The 20,620-nt window shown below is 45.7% G+C and overlaps 1 protein-coding gene across 2 annotated transcripts in view; it reads right to left on the bottom strand.

Moving 5' to 3' along the window:
* Nucleotides 1-5,752: 5,752 nt before the first annotated feature.
* LOC134414297 (alpha-2-macroglobulin-like protein 1) overlaps nt 5,753-20,620 on the bottom strand; it is a 28,875-nt gene continuing 14,007 nt past the window's right edge. The window contains exons 18-37 of one of the 2 annotated variants that reach the window (XM_063148659.1): nt 20,416-20,518; nt 19,754-19,862; nt 19,434-19,659; nt 19,090-19,216; nt 18,828-18,949; nt 18,604-18,655; nt 18,200-18,283; nt 17,534-17,710; nt 16,230-16,311; nt 15,976-16,132; nt 13,893-13,967; nt 13,002-13,155; nt 11,400-11,581; nt 10,780-10,995; nt 9,447-9,568; nt 8,639-8,729; nt 7,922-7,990; nt 7,566-7,668; nt 6,321-6,408; nt 5,753-5,963 (exon numbers count right to left, since the gene is read on the bottom strand). In XM_063148659.1, the coding sequence (XP_063004729.1) occupies nt 6,362-6,408; nt 7,566-7,668; nt 7,922-7,990; nt 8,639-8,729; nt 9,447-9,568; nt 10,780-10,995; nt 11,400-11,581; nt 13,002-13,155; nt 13,893-13,967; nt 15,976-16,132; nt 16,230-16,311; nt 17,534-17,710; nt 18,200-18,283; nt 18,604-18,655; nt 18,828-18,949; nt 19,090-19,216; nt 19,434-19,659; nt 19,754-19,862; nt 20,416-20,518 (2,298 nt within the window). In that variant the 3' untranslated portion in view covers nt 5,753-5,963; nt 6,321-6,361. The remainder of the gene's footprint in view (nt 5,964-6,320; nt 6,409-7,565; nt 7,669-7,921; nt 7,991-8,638; nt 8,730-9,446; nt 9,569-10,779; nt 10,996-11,399; nt 11,582-13,001; nt 13,156-13,892; nt 13,968-15,975; nt 16,133-16,229; nt 16,312-17,533; nt 17,711-18,199; nt 18,284-18,603; nt 18,656-18,827; nt 18,950-19,089; nt 19,217-19,433; nt 19,660-19,753; nt 19,863-20,415; nt 20,519-20,620) is intronic. The other variant, XM_063148658.1, reaches the window with a different exon arrangement.

Below are 20,620 nucleotides of genomic sequence, written 5' to 3'. Positions count from 1 at the left end.
CCGCGCGCGGGCAGCCGGGCCCGGCCGAGCGGGCGGGGCGGGGCGGCAGCTCCGGTGTCGGAGCGGGCGGGGCCGGGGGCGGGACCTGGCGGCGGCTCCGGCGGGGCCGCGGTCTGGCGGGGCGGCCCCGAAGGGGCGGGACCCGCGCCCGCTCCGCCCGCCCCTCTCCCCGTGTCCCTCTTTCTTAATCCCTTTTTTGCTTTTCTTGTTTCGATTTTTTTGTTGGTTTTATCTTTTTTTTTTCCTTTTTTTTTTGTTTTTTTTTTTTAATCTCGGCCTCTGGGGCTCCCCCGGCGCTCCGTCACTTCCTCCCTCGAGGCGCTTCCGGGCACGTGGTGCCTTCCCGGGGCGCCGCTTGCCCGTTGCCCCGGTGACGGGAGCGAGCCGGGCGGCGGCGGGAACGAACGGCGGAGCAGCGCCCGGCCCGGCCCCGCTCCTCGCCCGCGGCTCTTGCTGTGCCAGCGCCGAGGCGTCACGGCGCTGAGGGGAGTCACAGCCCGGTGCTGCGCCAGCCTGAGCGGGTGTGCCCTCTGCCGGGTGTCGCTTCGCCGTGCGTCCTTCTGGAGACTGACCAACCTTGTTAAGTGCTAGTCGTTTTGTGTAGCACGGAATCAATTCGGTTGGAAAGGACCTCTGAGATCATCGAGTCCCGCCTGTGACCGAACACCACTATGTCAATAGACCATGAGTGCCACATCCAGTCTTTCCTTAGACATCTCTAGGAATGGTGACTCCACCACCTTCCTGTGCAGCCCATTCCAATGTGGAATCACCCTTTCTATGAAGAAATTCCTCCTGTTGTCCAGCCTACACCTCCCCTGGCGCAGCAGCTAAAGACTATGTTCTCTCCTGTCGCTAGCTGCCCGGCAGAAGAATGTAGGTTGTAAACTTTTTGTGTTGGTACCTGCAACAAGCTTTGATGATCAAACAGGACACAGCAGGCAGTTTTTTGCCTTCTACATATGTACACACGTAGAGGTGCACAGTAGAAGCCTGCATGAACATTAAAAAAAACACAGTGCCAGAGCTCGCTGGCAGCTTTTAGAAGAGAAGCTGTGCTGTGCAGGCACTCGGACCTTGCTTCTCTTGATTACTCTCAAAGAGCATCAGTTTGTTGCCTGTCAGTTGCCTGGCTTACGGTATGAGTGGTTGATTAAGGCAAATTTACGAATTTTGAACTGTAATGTTGTCATCTTTAGATGGTACGTGAAGAGGAAGTATGTGTGCATGCAGTGACAGGACAAGGGGCAATGGCTTCAAAATGAAGAGGAGCAGGTTTAGATTAATTGTTAGGAAGAAATTCTTTCCTGTAGGGTGGTGAGGCACTGGCACAGGTTGCCCAGAGAAGCTGTGGATGCCTCACTCCTGGAAGTGTTCAAGTCCAAGTTGGATGTGTGAGAAATAACTTTGATCAACCCAGTCTAGTGGATGGTGTCCCTGTCCGTGTCCAGTTGGTTTGGAACTAGATGATCTTTAATGTCGCTTCCAACCCAAAGCATTCTATGATTTTACGATCAACATATTTGTTTCTAAGAAAATAAATGCCCACCGGGTCAGACCAGTGGCTCATCTTGATGAGAGCTGGTGAGTTTCCCTTCAGAATGCCAGCACCAAGGACAAGTGGGATGCAGCAAAAGACAAACAGGAATGAATCACGCTTCATCCACGTGTACAAGGGGCAGAAGCTCAAGCACCACTGAGGCTATGAGCACCATAAATACTCCTGCAAATGGCATCTTTGATGTTGCAAGAAAGTTGCATCTGGCTCTGTAATGACAGTGCTGGGCTATCAGTTCACAGGAACAAATTCCCATTATGAATTGCAGTCAATTCGCATTGACTTAGAATCACAGAAAAATATTTGCTACTGCCTAAAAATCAGCAAAACACACCGTACAGGAGGGCATTTGGGCTGTTACCAAACATACTTGCTCTAAATGCTGAGGGTTCTTTTTCAATTCAGATGGAAAACTGTCTGGCTGATTTTCAAGGAGATATTTAAGGTTATTTAAAACAAAAGGTCAGACAGTGAACAAAGAAACAATGACAAGGCAGGAAACTCAGCAAACAGTAATCCCCGGGAATCAACCCCGCCTAAAAGCCCCAACAACTGGATGAACGACTAAGCCATTTGTCCCACTTGCAAAACCCACTGAAGTGGATTCAAAGGAGGAAACTCTCTGGAATGTATGCAAACGAAGGGCAGTTACTGCAATACGACTAGGGGAAAATACTGCAATAAAGAGGCTTTAGGACTTAGTGAGTTAGCAGCTGTGAGGGGATGTTGGAACCGATAAAGAGAATTTTAGGGTTTTCAAAACTGCAATGGTATGCTTGGGGTAAAAATCACAGGCAGGGAAATGGAGGGATCAAGGCGGATCAAATGGAGAGAAGGTAGGTATAAACAAAACCAGTCAAATGCAATCAGTATGTTTGTGTGCACAAGATATCTGATCACAGTAGCCTGCATTACATTTTTAATTAATTATTTTAATTGTTTCCTGTATTATTGTGCTCTTTGTTTTGTGGTCTGTCTAGCCAGCAAGATGAAAGGTTTATAGGGCCAAAAACCTGACACCTATGAAAATGCATTTGTCTGAGTGCTGATCCTTAGGAAAGGATCAGGCCAGTGACACTGTGCTGATGTGGGTGTCTCTGAAGCATTAACCTATGTGTACATGTCTCTTGTGGACTTGCACACCACTCTGCTACTGCTGGGGTGTGAAACAAGAAAGCTCTCACTCACCTCCACTGACCCAGGGAAAAGGAAGCCACTGGACCTTTTATTCCACGAGGTTCACCTGTCTTTAATAGTTTCAGGGAAAGCAAGTGCACCTGGCCAATATCTATGCTGCTTCCCAAATGGTGAGATCCCAGCCTTTTTAGTGTCTCCCGATAAAGCACTTGTTCAGTGCCATAATTGTTGTCACTGAGGATCATGCTGCAAATTGCAAGATGGTTTAGAGGGTCTGGCTGGAAACCTGTCAAATGCTTTGCCTACACATAAGGCAGAATTCATTGCCTAGATAGCTCACGGTTCAGGTGCAGCTCTTCCCAGCTCCGGGAAAAAGGAAGAAGCAGCCCATTTTCATTCCAATGATTTTTCCCCCTCCATTCCAGCCCGTTTTAGAAACGGAGATTTAGTCCCTGGAGAAACGGCATCTTGCAGAGCAAGCCACGGAGTGATGGTGACGCTCAGTGGCCCTGCAGGAAAAGTGCACCTTCCGAGCTCACGGGTTTTTTTCCAGTTTATGAACACAGTGGCAGTAAATGAACCTTATAGACAGGTGAATAAACAGCACGTAGCATAAGCATGAGCCTGCATACTGTGCCGTACAGATTCTTATAGTACAGGCATACAAACAGACATGTAGTCTATGTAACTGCATTTGTCTTCTTTCCCTTTCCCACACCCATATACTCACTTCAGCCTGGAAGTGAGACCATCACCTTCAGGTACCTCAGAAGGAGCACCTTGTCTCTTGTTGTGGACTGGTCATTGTACAGACTACTTTTTTCATGTACAGATTTTTTTATATGCCATTTATTTTTAAAATAATGCCCTAACAAGGTCAGAATCCATTTGGGGCCATCTTGTGTGCTTACAGTCATCCTCCTGCAGAAAAATCCCTTGCTGTCTGAGATGCTGGTGACCAGAATGTCTGTTAGCTGCTGCCTGCATGATGCTCTTCTGGACCTTCTTTTTCATGGATTAAAGCACCAAAACTTTGCAGGAAATTTCCCAGTTGCCTCCAGGCTATTTGGGCAACCAAGATCCACACAGCTGCTTGTAGTGAGGTGGTGGAAGGAAGTCTCCTGGCCACCTGCCCTACCTTTGCTTACACATTACAAGGGTTCCTTTCTTGCCCTGGAAGGTATTTCCTATGGATGTCACCAAGGACAGAGAGCACTTTTCAACAGCCACAGAACTGAGCATGCATCAGATTGCCCATCCAGCACAATTAGCCACTTATTGCATTCCCTAATATTTAATTCAAGAGGCAAAAAGCTCACTGACTTCTGCTGTAAATTTCCTATCTTATGGGAGCTTGCCACACAGCAGCTTTTTTTTCAGTTCTCTGCTTTGCCAGCTTCCTCAACCCCTCATCTGCAGCTGAATAATATCTTTCTGATTTGAAACCACAGCCTGGAAATACCTGTTTGTATTCATATTTCACACACTTGTTTTTCTCACTTATTTGCCCCACGCAGGTACAAGGTGCCAAGACATCCTATCTTCAGAAGCAGAGGAATCTTGGTGGGCTGCTTCTATCAGGATCTAATTTCATGGCAATCTGATCCCATGAACTGTAAAGCAGATCCTTGGCACATGTCCATTTAGAGAGGGGAGAGCCTGGCTCACGGACACAGTGAGCATGCTGGGTTACAGACTTCAGGTTTTATTTACAACATTCTTATTTGAAGTTCAACACATCAGAAGGCTTTAACCCCAAAGCTCTTCCAGTCCATCCCAAATATCCAGAGGAAGAGACTTGCCAAGAAGGCAACCAGGACAGGCAACAGGTCTCACTTTGCTCCCTTTGCAGAGCACCATTGAACAGTCTCTATTGACTCCCACCATGTCTTGGGAAGGGACAATGCTAGGGGAACAATCCTTGGAGGTTTGTACCTTCATATTTTTGCTTCCTTGAACTCAACCCTATCTACTTTTTGCATCAGCTGTCCACAGAATGTATCACTTGGTTCCTCAGGTTTTCTACCTCCTCTAAATGCTTGTTAAGCACTGCTGTGAGACATTTATTTTCCTTTTGTCCCCATGTGGAAGGGCTGGTTCTGCTCACTTTATGGACCAATTGTTCTGAATGGTCAGAGAAAAAAAAAATATTTGCTGTCCTTTTGCAAGCTGTGTTGATCAGGCAAAGGGCTACTACACAGGGATAACCCAAACAATCCTTGTCACACGACCTGCTTCACTTCATGTTCCTTTTTCCCTTGTTTTTCTCCCAAAGTACTTCCTGTTTAGAAGCTCATCACTTCCCAAATTCCCAGCTTATCTTGCTCACTTCTTTTCATTGCCCCTGGGCTTGTTGACTTCATACCTTACTTCATACCTTAATACATTTTTGATATGACTGTCGTGGTAATTTATCTTTTGGCAATCAGTTCTGTGAAACTAGTACCCATTTTTTCTTATCCAGTATCCCCCTTTTTATGAGTGCTATCTCCCTAATGGCACTGCAAATCCCTCTGGGCCATCTGCATACACTCTGTTGTCTTGTTGCATGTGCTGCATCCTGAAATTCCTCAGATTGTTGTCTTTTTTAAGTAGTGCCACAGGTAAGGATTAGTCATTTGGGTTAATGTCTTGATAGGATGGGACTAGGTGTTGTCAGAGTCTAAATATGCAGTGAATGTGTAGTGAATGTTATTTTGGTTTCATGCTCTCCCTTCACAAGACTTTGCTGTACAGTTCTTTTCTGTCTGAATGAACTGGTAAAGTATTTCTTCCTCAGCATTCCCTTGCCTGTTCCTACTCTTGAGTTGTGACAGAAAAATGGATCAGGTAATAAACCAGCTCAGGGTTAAAAATGAGGGGGGTTTTTTGCATGGAATTTGGTTGCAGATCAGCTATTGAGTTAATTGAATTGAAAAGGGAGCTCAGAGATGGGACTTGGGGATGAGAGAGATTTAAATCACTATGGTGACCAAATGCAAAGTATGTAACCACAACATGCACAGTGTTTCCCTCTTTTTATGCACTGAAATCTTCATCAACTGTCAAGTCACTGCCTTCTTTCCAGGTTCCACATACTTTATTTCACCTGCTTCCGAAGTAATGCGTATTAAGCCAGTTTTCACATGGAAACATAGGGCAAAGGAAATAGGGTGTTTCCAACACAGCAGGGAAGGGGAGAGCTGGAGCAATGAAGTTTTCTCTATGCAGGCAGAAAACTCAGGTTGCAGAGTCAGAGCATACTAGGAGGAAACCTGCTTTGAGGCATCTGTAGAAAGAAAGAGGAAAGAAAATGCAAAGTGCCTGATAACTTTTTAGGAAAATGTCTGCAGACCAAGAGATCTTATGGGATGAGTTGTGACATCTTTTTATCATTGACATAGGCATTTTTGGTTGTACTTAGACTTGGAATACTGTGAGGACTGCATGGAAATGAAATAAAAAGAGATCATTTTAATCTTCCAGGGTATGCTCAAGCCTTAGTCTACAATGAGATTAATACCTGGGCTAGAAACTGTGCCCACAACCAGTAAGTAGATCCCAATTCAACCTGCAGTCCAAGAAGGCCCTACATCACATGACAGGATTAAATGCAGAGCAGGGGTGGGATGCTTTGCCTGCTTACCACCAGTCCTCTGCCCTGTCCCGGCTGGAAGCTTCTTGGCACTAACCTGAACTGCAGGGGAAAGCATATTCTCTTGCCGAGCGTTCATCTGTAGAAACAAGAGGGACAGGGTGGTGAGCTGCAGGACTGCATGGCAGGGTACTGCCAAACTTCTTTCTCAGTAGCACAACCAACCCACTGCCTTAATTTTTCACTCCTCAGACCGTGAATGCAGGAGCAAAGAAATGTCTCTAGTGGGTCAGGCCAGCAATCTGTGCCCACAACATGTATTCCACACAGCTGTAAAAGATCACCTTGTGCACTGTGATGCCTTATTATGCAAGGACATTTTTTGCAAATAAAAAACCTTTCCACAGCATGTCCTGACAGCCTGGCTTATTTAGTGATAATTAGTATTTTCATGTCAGATAACGCTCTTTAAATTGTATGTACTAAGCACAAAAATTCTTGTACAGGATTAAATAGCAGAGGGAGAGCATATTAGGGGTCAATATTTAGCTCTGTAATAGCTGGATTAAAAAGTGTCCTTTTCTTGCCACGGTGGAAAGGGGAACAAGAATGGAATTTAGTATACGACTCATAGTGCTGCTTTTGAAATCTCCAGTGGCAGTTTTTCCATTTTGTTCTCAATTTTTAAAAAAAAATAATTCTTAATGTTCCATCTGCTGTTTTGTCTCATACTGAGCACAGAATAATCAGAAAGACTCAAAATATAATCAAAGTCTCTCTTCTCTGTGCTAATAATTCTTTTATAGCTTTAAAGGGTAACAAATTATTTTCCTATTTTTCTCTGAGGCATGACAGGACACAATGGATGGTAGGATTATTACACTTGCCATAAAATGCATACAACTAAATTCTGCCTTCTAGTGGATCAGGGTAGCACTACATAATACTGATTTTCAATAAGTGCCTAAGTATTCCCAAGAGAGCTTAAAAGCTGGAGAACTCATGGCAAATTGTGAGAGAAGTCTTCTATATTGAAGCTAGATGAAAAAAACAACAGTCATGGCACACTTAACACCCCACATCATAATCCTAGTGCCAGGCAGCCTTGTCTGAAGAACTTTTCTAGGCCACTGGGTACCTGAATATTGAAGTTTTGTACAGAGGAAACCCAAGTTTGAAATTGCAGGAGGACATGCACTGGAATAAGGGGGTTAAAGAGAATTAGGGTCACAGCCATAATTATGTCTGAGTGGGGGGTACAGTAGTTACTTTACACCAATGTCAGTGAAATCTCACCTGGCTTGTAGTAGTCATAGACGTGCACTGTTGCAGCTTTCAGATTCTGCACTTCAACATCTTGTTCCACTGAGATGTTAAGCTTTAGGGAACTCTCACCCAGCTGAAGAGAAGAATGGAAGTGAGCAGAAATGCACTGATCATCTCAAAATCACCTACATACTAACTTCACTCCTTCTGCATCAGAGGGTTTTTTTTCTTCCTTTCCAGGTTCTTCTACCCTCTTCCTCTTCTGTGAAAAGTTTAGCCTGCTTGACCAGCCTAGAGGTTTGTATTTCTAATCTGCAAAAGTCCCCATGCAAAGTACTTCTGTTGCTACTACATGAATGGGCAGTTCCCTGTGGTCTTCCTCTTACCTCCTCCAAGTAGATTGTGATTTTGTCTGGTTTTATCTCCATCTTTTTCACAAGGGGTACCTTCTCCAGCTGTATAGGAAGGCAAGAGATAAGCTTGGTTAACATCGGCTTATTGGCCTTCCCTGTTTCACAGCAGGTTTGGAATTTGTTAGTGCACCACTGTTAACAAAAGCACTTAGCCTAGCCTGAGGACTAGTCAGGTTTGCATTCCGTGGCATTGAGATTGCTGGGAGCACATCAAGCCTTAGAAAACAGTTTTCAGTTTTGGTACAAGTGTCCTTGGACCATGTTCCTACTGTCATCACTTGTAGCAAAGGGAAAACTGGTTAGTGTGAGGCTATGTCAGATCTGTCTAGCTATTGTGTGGAACACTGGAGCATGTCATTGAACAGCACTATGGGATTCAACACCACTTTATGGAATATCCCTAAAAATGGCACTGGGAAGTGCAAAGGGGCCCAATGCATGCCAGATGATTCTAACTAGGTGCTTTTTCATCTTCTCTCTGATCCCTTCCTGTGTATGCAATCCTCACTATGAACATGAAAACTGCGCAACCACTTGTGCAAGTGGAAAGTTGCCTTGTGAAATAGCCTGTTATATCTTCACTTGTAATTACCGTTCTACGACACTTTTTAAATGTTTGGATATTTCTGACTGAGCTACATCTGGAAAACAGATTTTGATATCCTCAAGGAAAGCCAAAGGAAGTCTTACCTCCTTCACAGAGCTCTGAACAGGAATGAACCCTGACAGCATCTCCACCTCCACCAGGGCCATGTTACTCGTCCCACGGTTCCCTACATATCTCAAGGAGGTCAGGAGAGAAGCAGGTTAGATGTGGAAGGCAGCACAGCATTTCTAGGAGATACAAATGGACACTTCCAAACTTTGCTCTGCCCTACGGTGATATGAAGGCTCAGCCGTATGTCTAACCGGTGGGACAAAGGGACAAAAATTGGTGCCCATCTACTCACTCAATATGGACAGTGATTGTACAGCAAATGTGTTATGGTTAATGTGGAAATAATATGGCTTCCTGTTGCCCTCTCCAACAGGTGGAAATGACCTTTGCTGTTACAGGCTGAGAGTGGAAATGTTGCTAATGTTCTCTTTCAGTAAGGACAGTAAGGCATGGATGATATGGATCAAGACTCTCACTCTAGACATTTGCAGGCAAGTGAAATATGGATAGGGACTGGAGTTTCTGCTGTCTAGTTCCAGCAGTGCTTCACACTACAGGGGGATGCATCTCAGGGCTGGTTCAGCCCAGGATGCCAACATGGGAGCTCAGCTGCTGCTGCTCTGGAGACTGCTGAGCTGGTTACTGTGGTCATGCAAGACACTACCAGTGCACTGCCACACTTCTCCTGGCCTTAATTCTTAGTTAGCAATCTCTTGGGGATCTATAGACAAGAAGAAAGTAATCCCATGTCTGTGATTCTACAGACAGGAGGCTTTCATGGGGTTCTAGTCATACAACTGGGTTCATACTTTTTTCCACTGAAGAAAGAGGATCTCATACCTGACAGACACATGTATGTCAAACTCTTTCCTGACACCATCACATTGTCTTGGTACTGTTTCCACATCCAGGAGAAAGACCTCTTCTGTTTTTGGTGGTGGGATGTTATAGTACCAAGTAGTCTGGTGGGGGAGAAAGCATCTCTGTGAAGTGCCCCAGAGTTTCCCTGAGTAAAGCACTACCTGTGCATCCAGCTTTAAGGGATTGGTAGACAGTGGCTAACACAGTTGGACTCAAATGCACTTTCTGTTCAGAGATGTGCTGTTTAGCACATTGCATCAGATACACCTGTCAAACTTGGAGACTGAGATATCTGTGATTCAAAAACTCATTCAGTCTCATAAAAAAAAAAAACAAAAAAACTATCTGTTAAGGATCAAGGAAGCACATTAGCTCAAACTGCCACAAGAGGAGAAAGAGGTGTTAACTGTTAACTCTTGATATGCTAACAGTCAGTAGCTCTAGGTCTTAAGGGGAAACTACTGGTAGAACAATTACAATCCCTTAAAAAAGAAGAACTAAAACTTGGAAGCAGACAGCTCAGCAGGCAGGAGGATCACAGTCATCCAAAGAGCAGCATAGGCCAATCTTCCTCTACCTGCCTGGTGATCTGACTGCCTCCCCAGCCTGTGCTCATCAGGTCTCTTATGCTCATGGACTGTATGCAAGTGTAGTATGGTTCTAGTTACCTCCTACATGCATTAACAATTCTCTGTGAACATCATAAGATTCTCTGTGGGCATCATCTGAACAGAAGTGACCCAGCAGAAAAGGTTTTCACGGGGAGTGAAAACCTTTTGAAGTTTTCCTTTTTGAGTTCTTTGCTGGATGAATGGCTCACAAGTGAACAACTGTCAAAACTGCCAGAAAAATGAGATATATCCTCCTGATGAACCAGTTGTGTCGGTGTACTGGAGCAAGAGGACTGTGGTATCACATCACTCCTCCTCTCTGCATATGATAAATACCCAAAGAATTTTGTGTCGGCAGTGTCCAGCTCCTGACGCAGTGGCACCAACAACACACATTCAAAATCAAAGCATGTAATCTTCTGTGTTTCATTACTCCTGACTTCAGATCTACTGTTTTCTTAATGATGACATGCCTCTGTAGGATAGGACAGCAAAGCTGAGACATTTCTGAGGAGATACCAGAGATGGTTAACATGAAACCCTGTCAACAAAGTACACCTGAGTACCTTCAAGTTTGACATGATTCTGCCTTGAAGGCAAAATCCTACTCAGAACTTGAGGCTATAGTAGCTGCTTAAAGCCAAACCTCCCTTCAGTGTCAGAGGCAAAGCCTGGGAGCTCTGTTCCTCACGCGTACGCACCTGCACATAAACGCAGCCACTGCCCGTCGCTTGCACTGTGAAGCTCCCTGTGTCTGCAGGGAGAGATGCCTGATGCAGGACCAGCTTGTTCTTCCTGTGCACATGGAACTCCAGTGGAGAAGCCCCCTTTCCCTTCACTGCCACCTTGACATCTCTCATCTCCTGAGGAATCAGGGCTGCATACTGAGCGAGGGCCTGCAGGCTGACAACCGTGTCCTGGAGGGAGAGTCAGAGTCACTTTGCTGCAGGACAAAACCCAGCACAGCAGTTCAGGGACTGCAGAGAGAACTACAGTCCTCATGGCCCTGATTCACACTCTGACACAGGCAGGCTCTATCCCACTAAGTGCATAGATAGGGCCTATGCCACAGGCAGCAGGATGATTTCTGTTACCTGGAACAGGCAGCTTGTGAGCTCTGGGCTTAGCAGTGCCAGAGATCCTGGGTAATCCCAATTACACTACACAGAGAAGAGTTTCCCCATGGAAACTCCCTTTTCCAAACAGGGCTCATATACCTTTGTCTGCAAAGGATGGGTCTAGAGTGACATGCATGTGAGAGATGTGCACATCACTCCAGGCACAACAACTTTTTCCCCCATGATTTTCCCTGGTTTGTTACCTGTGTGGAAGCAAATCCTCCAAAGGCATTTCTCTGTGCACTGAGCCAGTGCACAAGCTTGCTCACAGAGGCTTCATTGAATGACGAGTCTGGTTTGGAGACATGGGCCAGGATGATGTAGGCTACAGTCTCAATCATGGAAGAAGATGTTTCATCAGCAGATTGCGATGTCAGTAGCTGTGCTGATGGGGGAAGAAATATGTGGAAGAGAAGAACTGTAGATCCCTGTATATTCAAATTTACGTCTCCGAGCTCCAGCATTTTTGCTGTTTCTGCATGTGCATAGCATAGAATAACAGGACCCCCTATGCTGAAAAGCTCTAGGGCTCATCTTTCCAATCACTTGTGCCTGGTGTACAAGACCTGCCCAGTCTTTGAGGGAGAATTGCTGTCAGGCTACTGGAGGAGAAAGACTACCCAACTTACTTTGCTGGCATCCTCACTATGCAGTGCATAGTGAAGGGCAATTTAAGCAAGAGCTGGGCTCCCACTTCAGGTTCAAGCTCACAAGCACTGAATACATCTGAGTCCAATGGAATATTTTGCTGCAGTCATAGTAGGAGACTAACCAAATTCAGCTAAGAATTTAATCTAATCATGCCAGGTTTAATTATGTAGGACTCTTCCGCAATGGTACAAGTGTGAAAACCTGAAATGCTTTTAAATTCAAAGTCAGTTTTCAGAAAAAACCTTCACTTGTTTGCATAATACCAGCCTCAATACTTCAGAATTTAGCTAAAGTCCTCTACAGAGAACCTTCACTATGTTTATCACAATGGAAGGTATTTTCCTTCTTCCATGTGCATTATCACAGAGGCAGCTCTGAACAAGTACTGCACTGAATGCGTGCAATTCTACTCCTTCCTGTTCCAGCTGGCAGCTTGAGTGGCTATGCAGTGAGCAACACTCAGCACTGGTAGCTGGTCAGGCTGAAAAATCCTCTCTCCCTTTGTTTTTTTAATATGTTATTTTTCAGCCCTCAATGTAGTTCACCACACTGCCAGACGAGGAAATGTGGGGAAGAACTTACTTAAACCAACTTAGGTAATATTACCAAATATTTAACCATAGGCTTAGGTGTTTTGAACACCTACCCCAGTGTCTTCACTCAGGACAGAAGTATATTTTTTTCCCCAAGCTAAGGAGACAAAAGGAAGAATCAAGCTCAGCGGCACAGCAGTAAAGGTCCACCCACCCAAGGGCCCTGAGCTGAGTAGAGCAGCAATGGAGAAGCAGTCAAAAGGTTTGAATTTTTCATGTAAATGTTCTGACCAGCAGCTGAACAGACATGGTGAAACAAGTTTGCTCTGCAAGATCTCTTGTACTATGTATAAATTGCTGAAGAATGACAGGAGCACCATGACACAAATAAGCATTTTAACTGCACAAATTAAGCATGGATAATTACTGCTGCTTTTGATTAGAAATTGTTTCCTGAGTCTGAGAAAACTAGAGATTGTCATAGTTTGAATAAATTATGATTTTCTGACACAAAAATGTATTTGTGAATAGCTAAATCTCCCAGAATACTGCAATTAAATGCTACAGATATCAGACCTTGAACACTGTCGTGATCTCTAGGACCCCAAAGCAACAACCTACCAGTTTCCTTCTGTACCATATCCAGGAGCTGCTTTCTCATCTCCATGTCTTTACTCAGTGTGAAGACATAAGCCATCAAAGCCTTGACATAAAGGCTTGTCTCATCAAGTGTTACGTTCTTGAGGCAATGTAAGGCATTTTCCAACATGGTGTCCTGAAAAAGGAATCCAAACCAAGTGAATTTCCTCTGACCAAACACCATGTTGTTGTGAACATCTATCCCAGACACACCCTTGATGTACTTTAGTGCTAGCATCTCTCCCAGGACTGTGAGGTGTGAGGTAGAGGGGTCACAGCATCGCTGACTGTGGGTTGAAACAAAGGTGTGCTGGACTTATTTTTGGGATAGGGAATTGCTAATACACTGGAGAATCCAGATGTAAAGTGTCTGGTAACATGCTGGCTCAGAATTGTCAGTCACATGCTGTGGGTGTCTGATCCTGAAGGGTATGATGTTTTTAGAACTGTACCATTAAGTCTGGAACATCAGTTTTTTTTTTCTAGAACAGTCTACACTTGTCTTGAAGATCACTGCTTTCATCTGGGCGAGGGGGGACAGTGCATACCTGAAAAGTAGTCTTTTTTTCTCCTTCAGCCCTGTTGCTCAGTTTAACGGCCCATTGCCTCTCCCTGCAAACCCTTTGTTATTTTCAGACACAATTGTTTCCCTTGAGATGAGCTGGGAAGAAAGTGCTCTTCTTTGCTGCAAATCAGGCCATTTATATTAAGAACTCCTCACCAAGATAAAATTTTCCTGTTATTGTGTAGCAAGGGGGGAATGACAGAACCTTTTCCCAGCTCACGCTGGGTAGCCCCTGAAGCCCCCAGCCAGGGGAGGAATGAATGGAGGAGCATGCTCCCAAGCCCTGCAGGAGTTCAGGGGTGACTTACGTTCCTCTCCAGATGGAGCTCCAGCAGTGCAGCAGCAATGTAGGCTGTTAGGGAGATTGTGTCGTCCACACCACCCTGCAAGCACACAGACAGTCATCAGGAAAGGACAAACCCAACCACTGCGTGCCTGTCATTGCATAGCCCCAAAACCTGCATCTGAGAGAGCACAGCAATGTACTTCTGGGCATTCCTGGACAGGAAAGCCCTCCAGGCTCACTTGCTGAATAGTTTGCTGTTGAGGGCAATCTCAGCCATGTTGTTCAAACAGCCTAGACATCCCTTCTCATAGAAAGGCATGAAACAAACTGTAAAGCAATTTATCTCATTAAATATGATACCACTGTACACTTGAATAAAGTTTTTATGATGCAGGATTTGCATAATAAAGAAGAAGTTATGCAAGTTTACAAACAAGTCATCTGGCTTTGAGAAACTACAGGTTAATATGTGTTTAACAGGCTTTCAGGAGCTGCTTTTCATCTCAGAGGGCATTCATTCTCGGGGAAGTTCTGCTTACATCCTCAGATATGAGATGAGAAAACATCTAAAATGAGAGGGGGAAATTGGGCTAAGATGCTAAGAAGTTTCATTCACACTGACTAGAAGAAACTTTGTAAGTGTGAGGCAGGTGGAGGTGCAAAACCTATTCCAAAAAGTTCTGTTCAGATAGAAAGCTCAAGGTGGGAAATTAGTGACATTTAGACAAGGATGAACAGTCTACATGTACACTCTGGTTTTATTTTGTACTGCATTCAAATTTTAGGAAAAAAATGTCATAACCCTTTGCTTTATGAATGTAGCAGCCTGTTTTCTTTCAGAAATTTGGCTTGTATTTAACATGGGCGATTTTGTAATCTGACCAGTGTGGATTATTTGTACCTTTACAAAGGCGATGAACCCACGTATTGCCATACTGCACATGCACTGCTCAGCACCAAAGCTCTGGGGCATGTTCACCAAGAGTTTGGTGCATTTCCAGCTACACTGCAGGCATCATTTGGGGGATGACAAGCTCTAGGAGGAGTCATATTTTTGGGGCAGTGGAGGGACAACTGTGTCTTCAGACAATCCTGTATTAGAGCACAGAGTATTGTGCACTGTAAGGTATGAGAAGAGGGAGAATCCAGCCAGGGTATTCTAGACAAGCACTAAAATAGAAAAATATTTCTCATTTTTCTGCGCCCTTGAAGTGCCTTGGCACAATTAGCTGTGTTTTCTTTTGGCTAGAGTGAAAATTAAGAAAGCCTAGCAGAGTCTAAAACCTCACACAGAGGAAATGACTGCTGGTTTAAGCCATGTTTTTCATTCAGCTCTGGGAAGGTGCCTTAGCTGTGCTAGGCCATGGGGACATTGCTTTGTGCTACTGCTTGTCAGGACCCAGGACATCCCTCTGGCTGTCCTGGACTGCCAAGACCCCTGCCAGGGGGCTCAGAGACCCTGGCACAGAGCCCAAGATGCCTCTGGTTTTGATTGTGACCCATGGAGCAAGTTACCAACCTTAGATGAAGATCTGCAAGCCATGACAGTTTAAGTAGAATGACAGCAAATTTATCACAAGGTGAAAAAGCAGATTTTGGGGTTTTTAGAATGGAGGTTCAGGGGACAAGATGGAGGGATCTGGGTGTATCCTGCCTTTCTCCCTCTTCTTCTTCTTGGCCTCCATCTTCTGCTGTGATGTTGGCACTTTTAGATTGGTTTAGAGTAGAAGCTCAGTGTCTAACATAGGTGATAGGCATTGGAAAGTTATTGTAAACATTGTACACGTAGTTTTTAGTATAAAGACATAACACTGCCCCAGGGGCAGGCAGAGTGCCTCTGACTGTCTTGCTGAGCGGACCTCGGCAGGACAGGAGAGAGAATTTTATAGCTAAGATACAATAAACAACCTTGAGAGCGAGAAATGAAGAGCCCTGACTCCTTCTTTGAGCGCCAGGCTGGGAAAAGAGACTTTCTAACCCATCTTGGGGTCACTCTGACAAGCTAAAGATCCCAAAAACAGCTCACAGTGGAAAAGGCTGAGGAAGCAACCCCGTGCCTCACCATGAGTTCCTCCTGCTCCCACTCCCATGTCTGGCAGCCATACCTTCAGGTCATTGTTGAAGAGCTTCCCCACGCTCTGGAAGCAGCCACTGGGCAGCTGGTGCTTCTGCAGCCAGCGCAGAGCGCTGTGCACGTGGTCCTTGTCAATGTAGATGTGGGAGCTGGCCTGCCCAAAGGACCTGGCTACAAAAGCTGTCAGCCTGTGAGCAGAGCACAGAGGAATCCCATGTCACAGCCAGGAGATGAACCAGCAAGGACAACGGGTTTAGGGTGACAGTAGCAGTTGTGGTCACTCACCACGTGTTGCCCTGCTCATCACCTTTCCCAAAGGCACTGTAGGAGCCATCGTCGTGTTTGTAGAGCAGCTGACGCTGGTAGCCTGTGACAACAAGACATGGCTGATTGTGAGCACCTGTAGCACCTCAAACTGTATCCCAGCCATGCGAAGATGGCTCCACAGCAAGAGGATTCACCAGTCTTACAGTCAGAGCTGCTGAGACAAGGGCACCGGCCCCAGCTGCCCCTGCACCCCACAGCATCAGTGTGACAGAAGCAGCTGCACAGCACTGCTGAAGTGGCCAGGAGGCTGCTCTGCATTACTGGAGCTGTTTGGAGCCAGTGCTGTGGGTTCCTGCCCTGCTGTTTGGCAGAAAGGTGGCATGCTCAGCCACCTCATGGCTCCCCATGTGCCAGGGAGCCCTCAGGGGCTTTGCTGTGAACAAAAAGGGTGGTAGGAGTGAGGAGGAAGGCTTTTCCTAGAGGGGACACAAATGAAACACTAATTACTTTTCAGCACTCCTCCTAGCCCTGCTGAGACTCAACAAAACACTTTTTTTACAGGATGTACAGGAAGCAACAAAGCCATGCCTTTGAACTTTGAGGGCAGAATGCTGTCTGCATCTGTTTGGTCTATCTCCAGCCTCCTCATGGCCTTAGTGTTTACCCTTTGTCTTTCCTCTCTGCCGCCACCATTCTCTTGGGTAGACCTCACTCTCCCAAATACATGAACATGATCTCAGTACGTGCTTGCAGTACCAGAGAAAAAGGGAGAAAGAAAAGGAGTCAAATCCTGTCCAGACAAGGAGACTGGCAGTCTGAAATATGAGGCCCATTACAACATGAGACACGAACATAGGCACTATATTAAATTCAGATTATACTGGAGAGAATTTACATGACTCCAAAATATATTTTCTAAAACACAGGGAAGCATTAAGCTACTGAACTCCTATTTACTCCCAAAGGCTACTCTTTATTCCATGTAATAGAAGCTGATGCCATCTTTTCACAAGGTGCTTCTGTGAGACTTGGACTGATAAGGGAACTAACAGGCATCACATAATGATGGAAATCACTAATTACCTATATCTTTCTCAAAAAAGCGGACTTAGTACCTCAATTACCAGCAGAGACAAGTTGTGCTTTCTTCAGAAACTTTTCTTTCCATGAGACATTTCCCTTTTCTCTGTGATGCCTTCCTTTGTCATAGCTCTGGCAGTCACTCCCACTCCTGCCCTTCAGCTCCCCAACACATCTATGCCCCACACTCTTGATTTCTAGCAGCTTCATTTTGCAGCAGAAGGAAGAAGGACAATGCTTACCCATTGTCAGAAATGCCAGTGCTATAGCCTTAATTTCTGGGTCCAGTTGTTTAGTCTTGTTCAGGTACTGGAGAATGAAGATGTTTGGCGCAAACTTGACCATGTTCTGTTCACCACAGCCAAAGGGCATGTCTAGCAGCTGGTCTAAATTTTGGAGTGCTGGACCCATGATGTCACCTTACATTTGAGAGGAGAGACATGAGAAAGGAAAAGCACAGGCACTGAGCAGTGTGAAGCAAAAGGACTGCTGCCTTCCCTAGGCTCTGCTGGGATCCTAGAAAAGAGCCAGTCCCTGTCTGAACAGACATGATTGAGATTTCTGGTGACCCTTCCTACATTAGGCCAGCACAGAAAGGAAAGCCATCATGGTTCTGGGAGGAGGAAAGGAAGCTTGAGGGGGTCTGAAGAAAGGTAAAGAGAGCTGTCATTCCTGAGTGGGTATCAAGATGGGAAAGGAATTGCAAAGACAAAGTTGGTGGAAATATGCAAGGATTGCTTTGGTTCACTATAAATATTGGAAAGGATTACTTGATCAATATTTCTGAGGCCAATGTCACACCCCTTACAAGTTATCTCATGAGGAGCTGGGTCAATGCATCAATAAGGCCAAAGCTTTATGCAAGTTTTTTTCACGACAGACCCAAGAGCAGGAAAAGCCTTTCTCACCAATCACAGAGAACGTGACTCGGGCAGATCCCTCCAGCACTTCTGCAGGCAGAGTCAGGGAGAACTCTTCAGAGATTGTGTTATCTGAGGAAGGCAGAACCCAGACATTTATCCCATGGAAGAAGCCATTCATACAAGTGAAACATCCAAGGAGACCCAGGTGAAGCATAATGTGACATCGAGTCACAGGAGCCAAAACTTGCAAACACGTGCCTCAATGCAGGAAATTTTGCCAGGTAAAAGATTGACAAGGACAAATTATAGTGGTTGTTCTCCCAGGCAGGATGGTGCCACCAGTGCTTGCTCTCTGATTAATTCCCTCCCACCTCTGGGTATTTGCAGTAGCCCTATCCCCTCCATCCTGGTGTCATGATCAATGGCAGTCAGGAATTTTTGTCCCCTACCTGCAGGACAGAGAAAGGCATTTTGGGTCTTCTCTTGTAGGACACCTCCTGGCTGCAGATGGAGAAAGAGTAGTTCAGATAGGGAGGACAGGAAAGGAAGTCACCCTGCCTTAGCAAGTTGGTCTGATGTCCAAGAAGGTGCTAAACTTCCTCTTAGCATCTTGCTGACTGCCCCAGGGGAAAACCCTGTTGCCAGGGGTTCTCCACCCTGAGATGTGACCAACCTTCACAAGCAGAGATTTTATGACCACATCTCTCCCTCCTTGCAAAGGTGTCACAGCAATCTTGTTAGCACACAGACTGTGTGACTCTTCGGCCACGCTGCTCACGGTGACGTTCACTCTGCCTGCAGGGAGCACAGGGACACATTGCTGAGCACTTGCAGCTGACAGCTGTATGTACAAGCATTAGATCCAGACATGCAGACGTGGGCAAACTCCACCCCTCCTCCCAGGAGCTGCCACGCATCCCTCTGCCCAGCCTCACCCAGCTTGGTCGCCCTCACGTTCCACACAAAGGTTTTTGCTTCGTTGGCACACAGGCAGCTGGTGAACTGGCAGCTTGGACAGGCATCCACCTTCAGTTCTGGGGTCTCTGTGAGAGTGGTGTGGACCTGAGCATGGTTGGATGTACAGACACACATTGGGTTAGTGTCAGTAACAGGCACTGCACCAAGCAGCAAATACCTGGGTGATAAAGTACGAGGTTATGCTTTGTCGCCCAGATACCAGCATCAAGGGCTCCTAAAGAGTTCAGAGTTTGTCTTTGGGCTCAAGATTTTGTTCTGACAGAGGCCACGTAATTGGGGAAACTCACTTGGAGGGACTCACCTGGATACAGTCCTTGAGGTAGTTGAAGACAGTGGCTTTTAGCTTGAAAGTCTCCCCTTGGATCACAGAGTATGGCAGTGATACATCCACAAAGAATGGCTGGAAGACCCTAAGAGAGGTCAGAGGCGAGAAACCAAAGCCAATATCGGCAACACAGAAGGTGTTGGCATTCCATTCTGTGATGGTGTCAGGTACAGCAACTTGGAGAGATGCTCGTCCATCATCCCTGCAGCAGGAAGCAGAAGAGGAGGGCATGCTTAGAAGCAGTCAGAATATTCCAGGAGTGCCCCTGGAGAAGGATGGCAGAGGCTGTTACCTACCCGACAGACACCAAATCCCAAATCCAGGTCTCTGGGAAAAGCGTCCGTGGTTTTGGCTTCTCCTTGTCATCAGAGTGAGGTTTAGAATCAGCATGGGTAACTTGCCTGCCTGGTAGGAGCAAGTGATACCTCAGAAAACAGAACATATAGCTACAGGTGAAACTAGCTCTTCATTCACAGGCAATCTAACACAAACCACAAATGTTTTTTGACACAGAATGTGAGTGGACAGAGCTGGTGTTTCAATGAGAATCTGACACAGTGTGGGTATATTTGGGGAACAGAGCTTTAGGGAGACAGAGCTGGATAGGGTTTAGCCCAAGGCTCAGTCTGACAGATCCAAATTTGGTCTGGATCCAGCAGGAGACAGCACGCTGAAATGGAGTCACACTCCTTTAAATAATCTGTGAAAGTGCTGGTAGAAAGCACACTACATTCTGTATGAAAAACAGTGAACACAGGGACACCAAGAAAGCATGGAGATTTGAGCTTCTCCCTGTGATTTGTAAATCAGGTCCATTGAAATGGACACAAGCTTTGTTGCTGTTATACACAAACAAGAAACACAGAAGGATGGGGCTCAGTTGTCTCAGCTGCAGGCTGGACAGAACTGGGAGAGGGAAGACCCTTCACTAAAGAAGTTGGACATATCTGTTCCTTACCAAGAAGAGGGTATTTTAGAGATATCTTTTTATGAAACTCTGGAAGCACACAGGAAACAGGTTTCTTGATTCTGGTGTTGGTAAATATTTTCATACGCAGTTTCTGGGAAAATAGTGCAGACAGTAAATCACTGATAAACAAAAGGGGACAAGGAATGTTGAAATTATCTCGTGATCATGGGTGTCAAATGGGGGCTGGTGGCCA

This window comes from Melospiza melodia, chromosome 2 (genome assembly GCF_035770615.1).
Source record: "Melospiza melodia melodia isolate bMelMel2 chromosome 2, bMelMel2.pri, whole genome shotgun sequence".
NCBI lineage: Eukaryota > Metazoa > Chordata > Aves > Passeriformes > Passerellidae > Melospiza > Melospiza melodia.
Note: the sequence above shows the minus strand (reverse complement) of the source record. Positions and strands in the feature narration are given on the sequence as shown.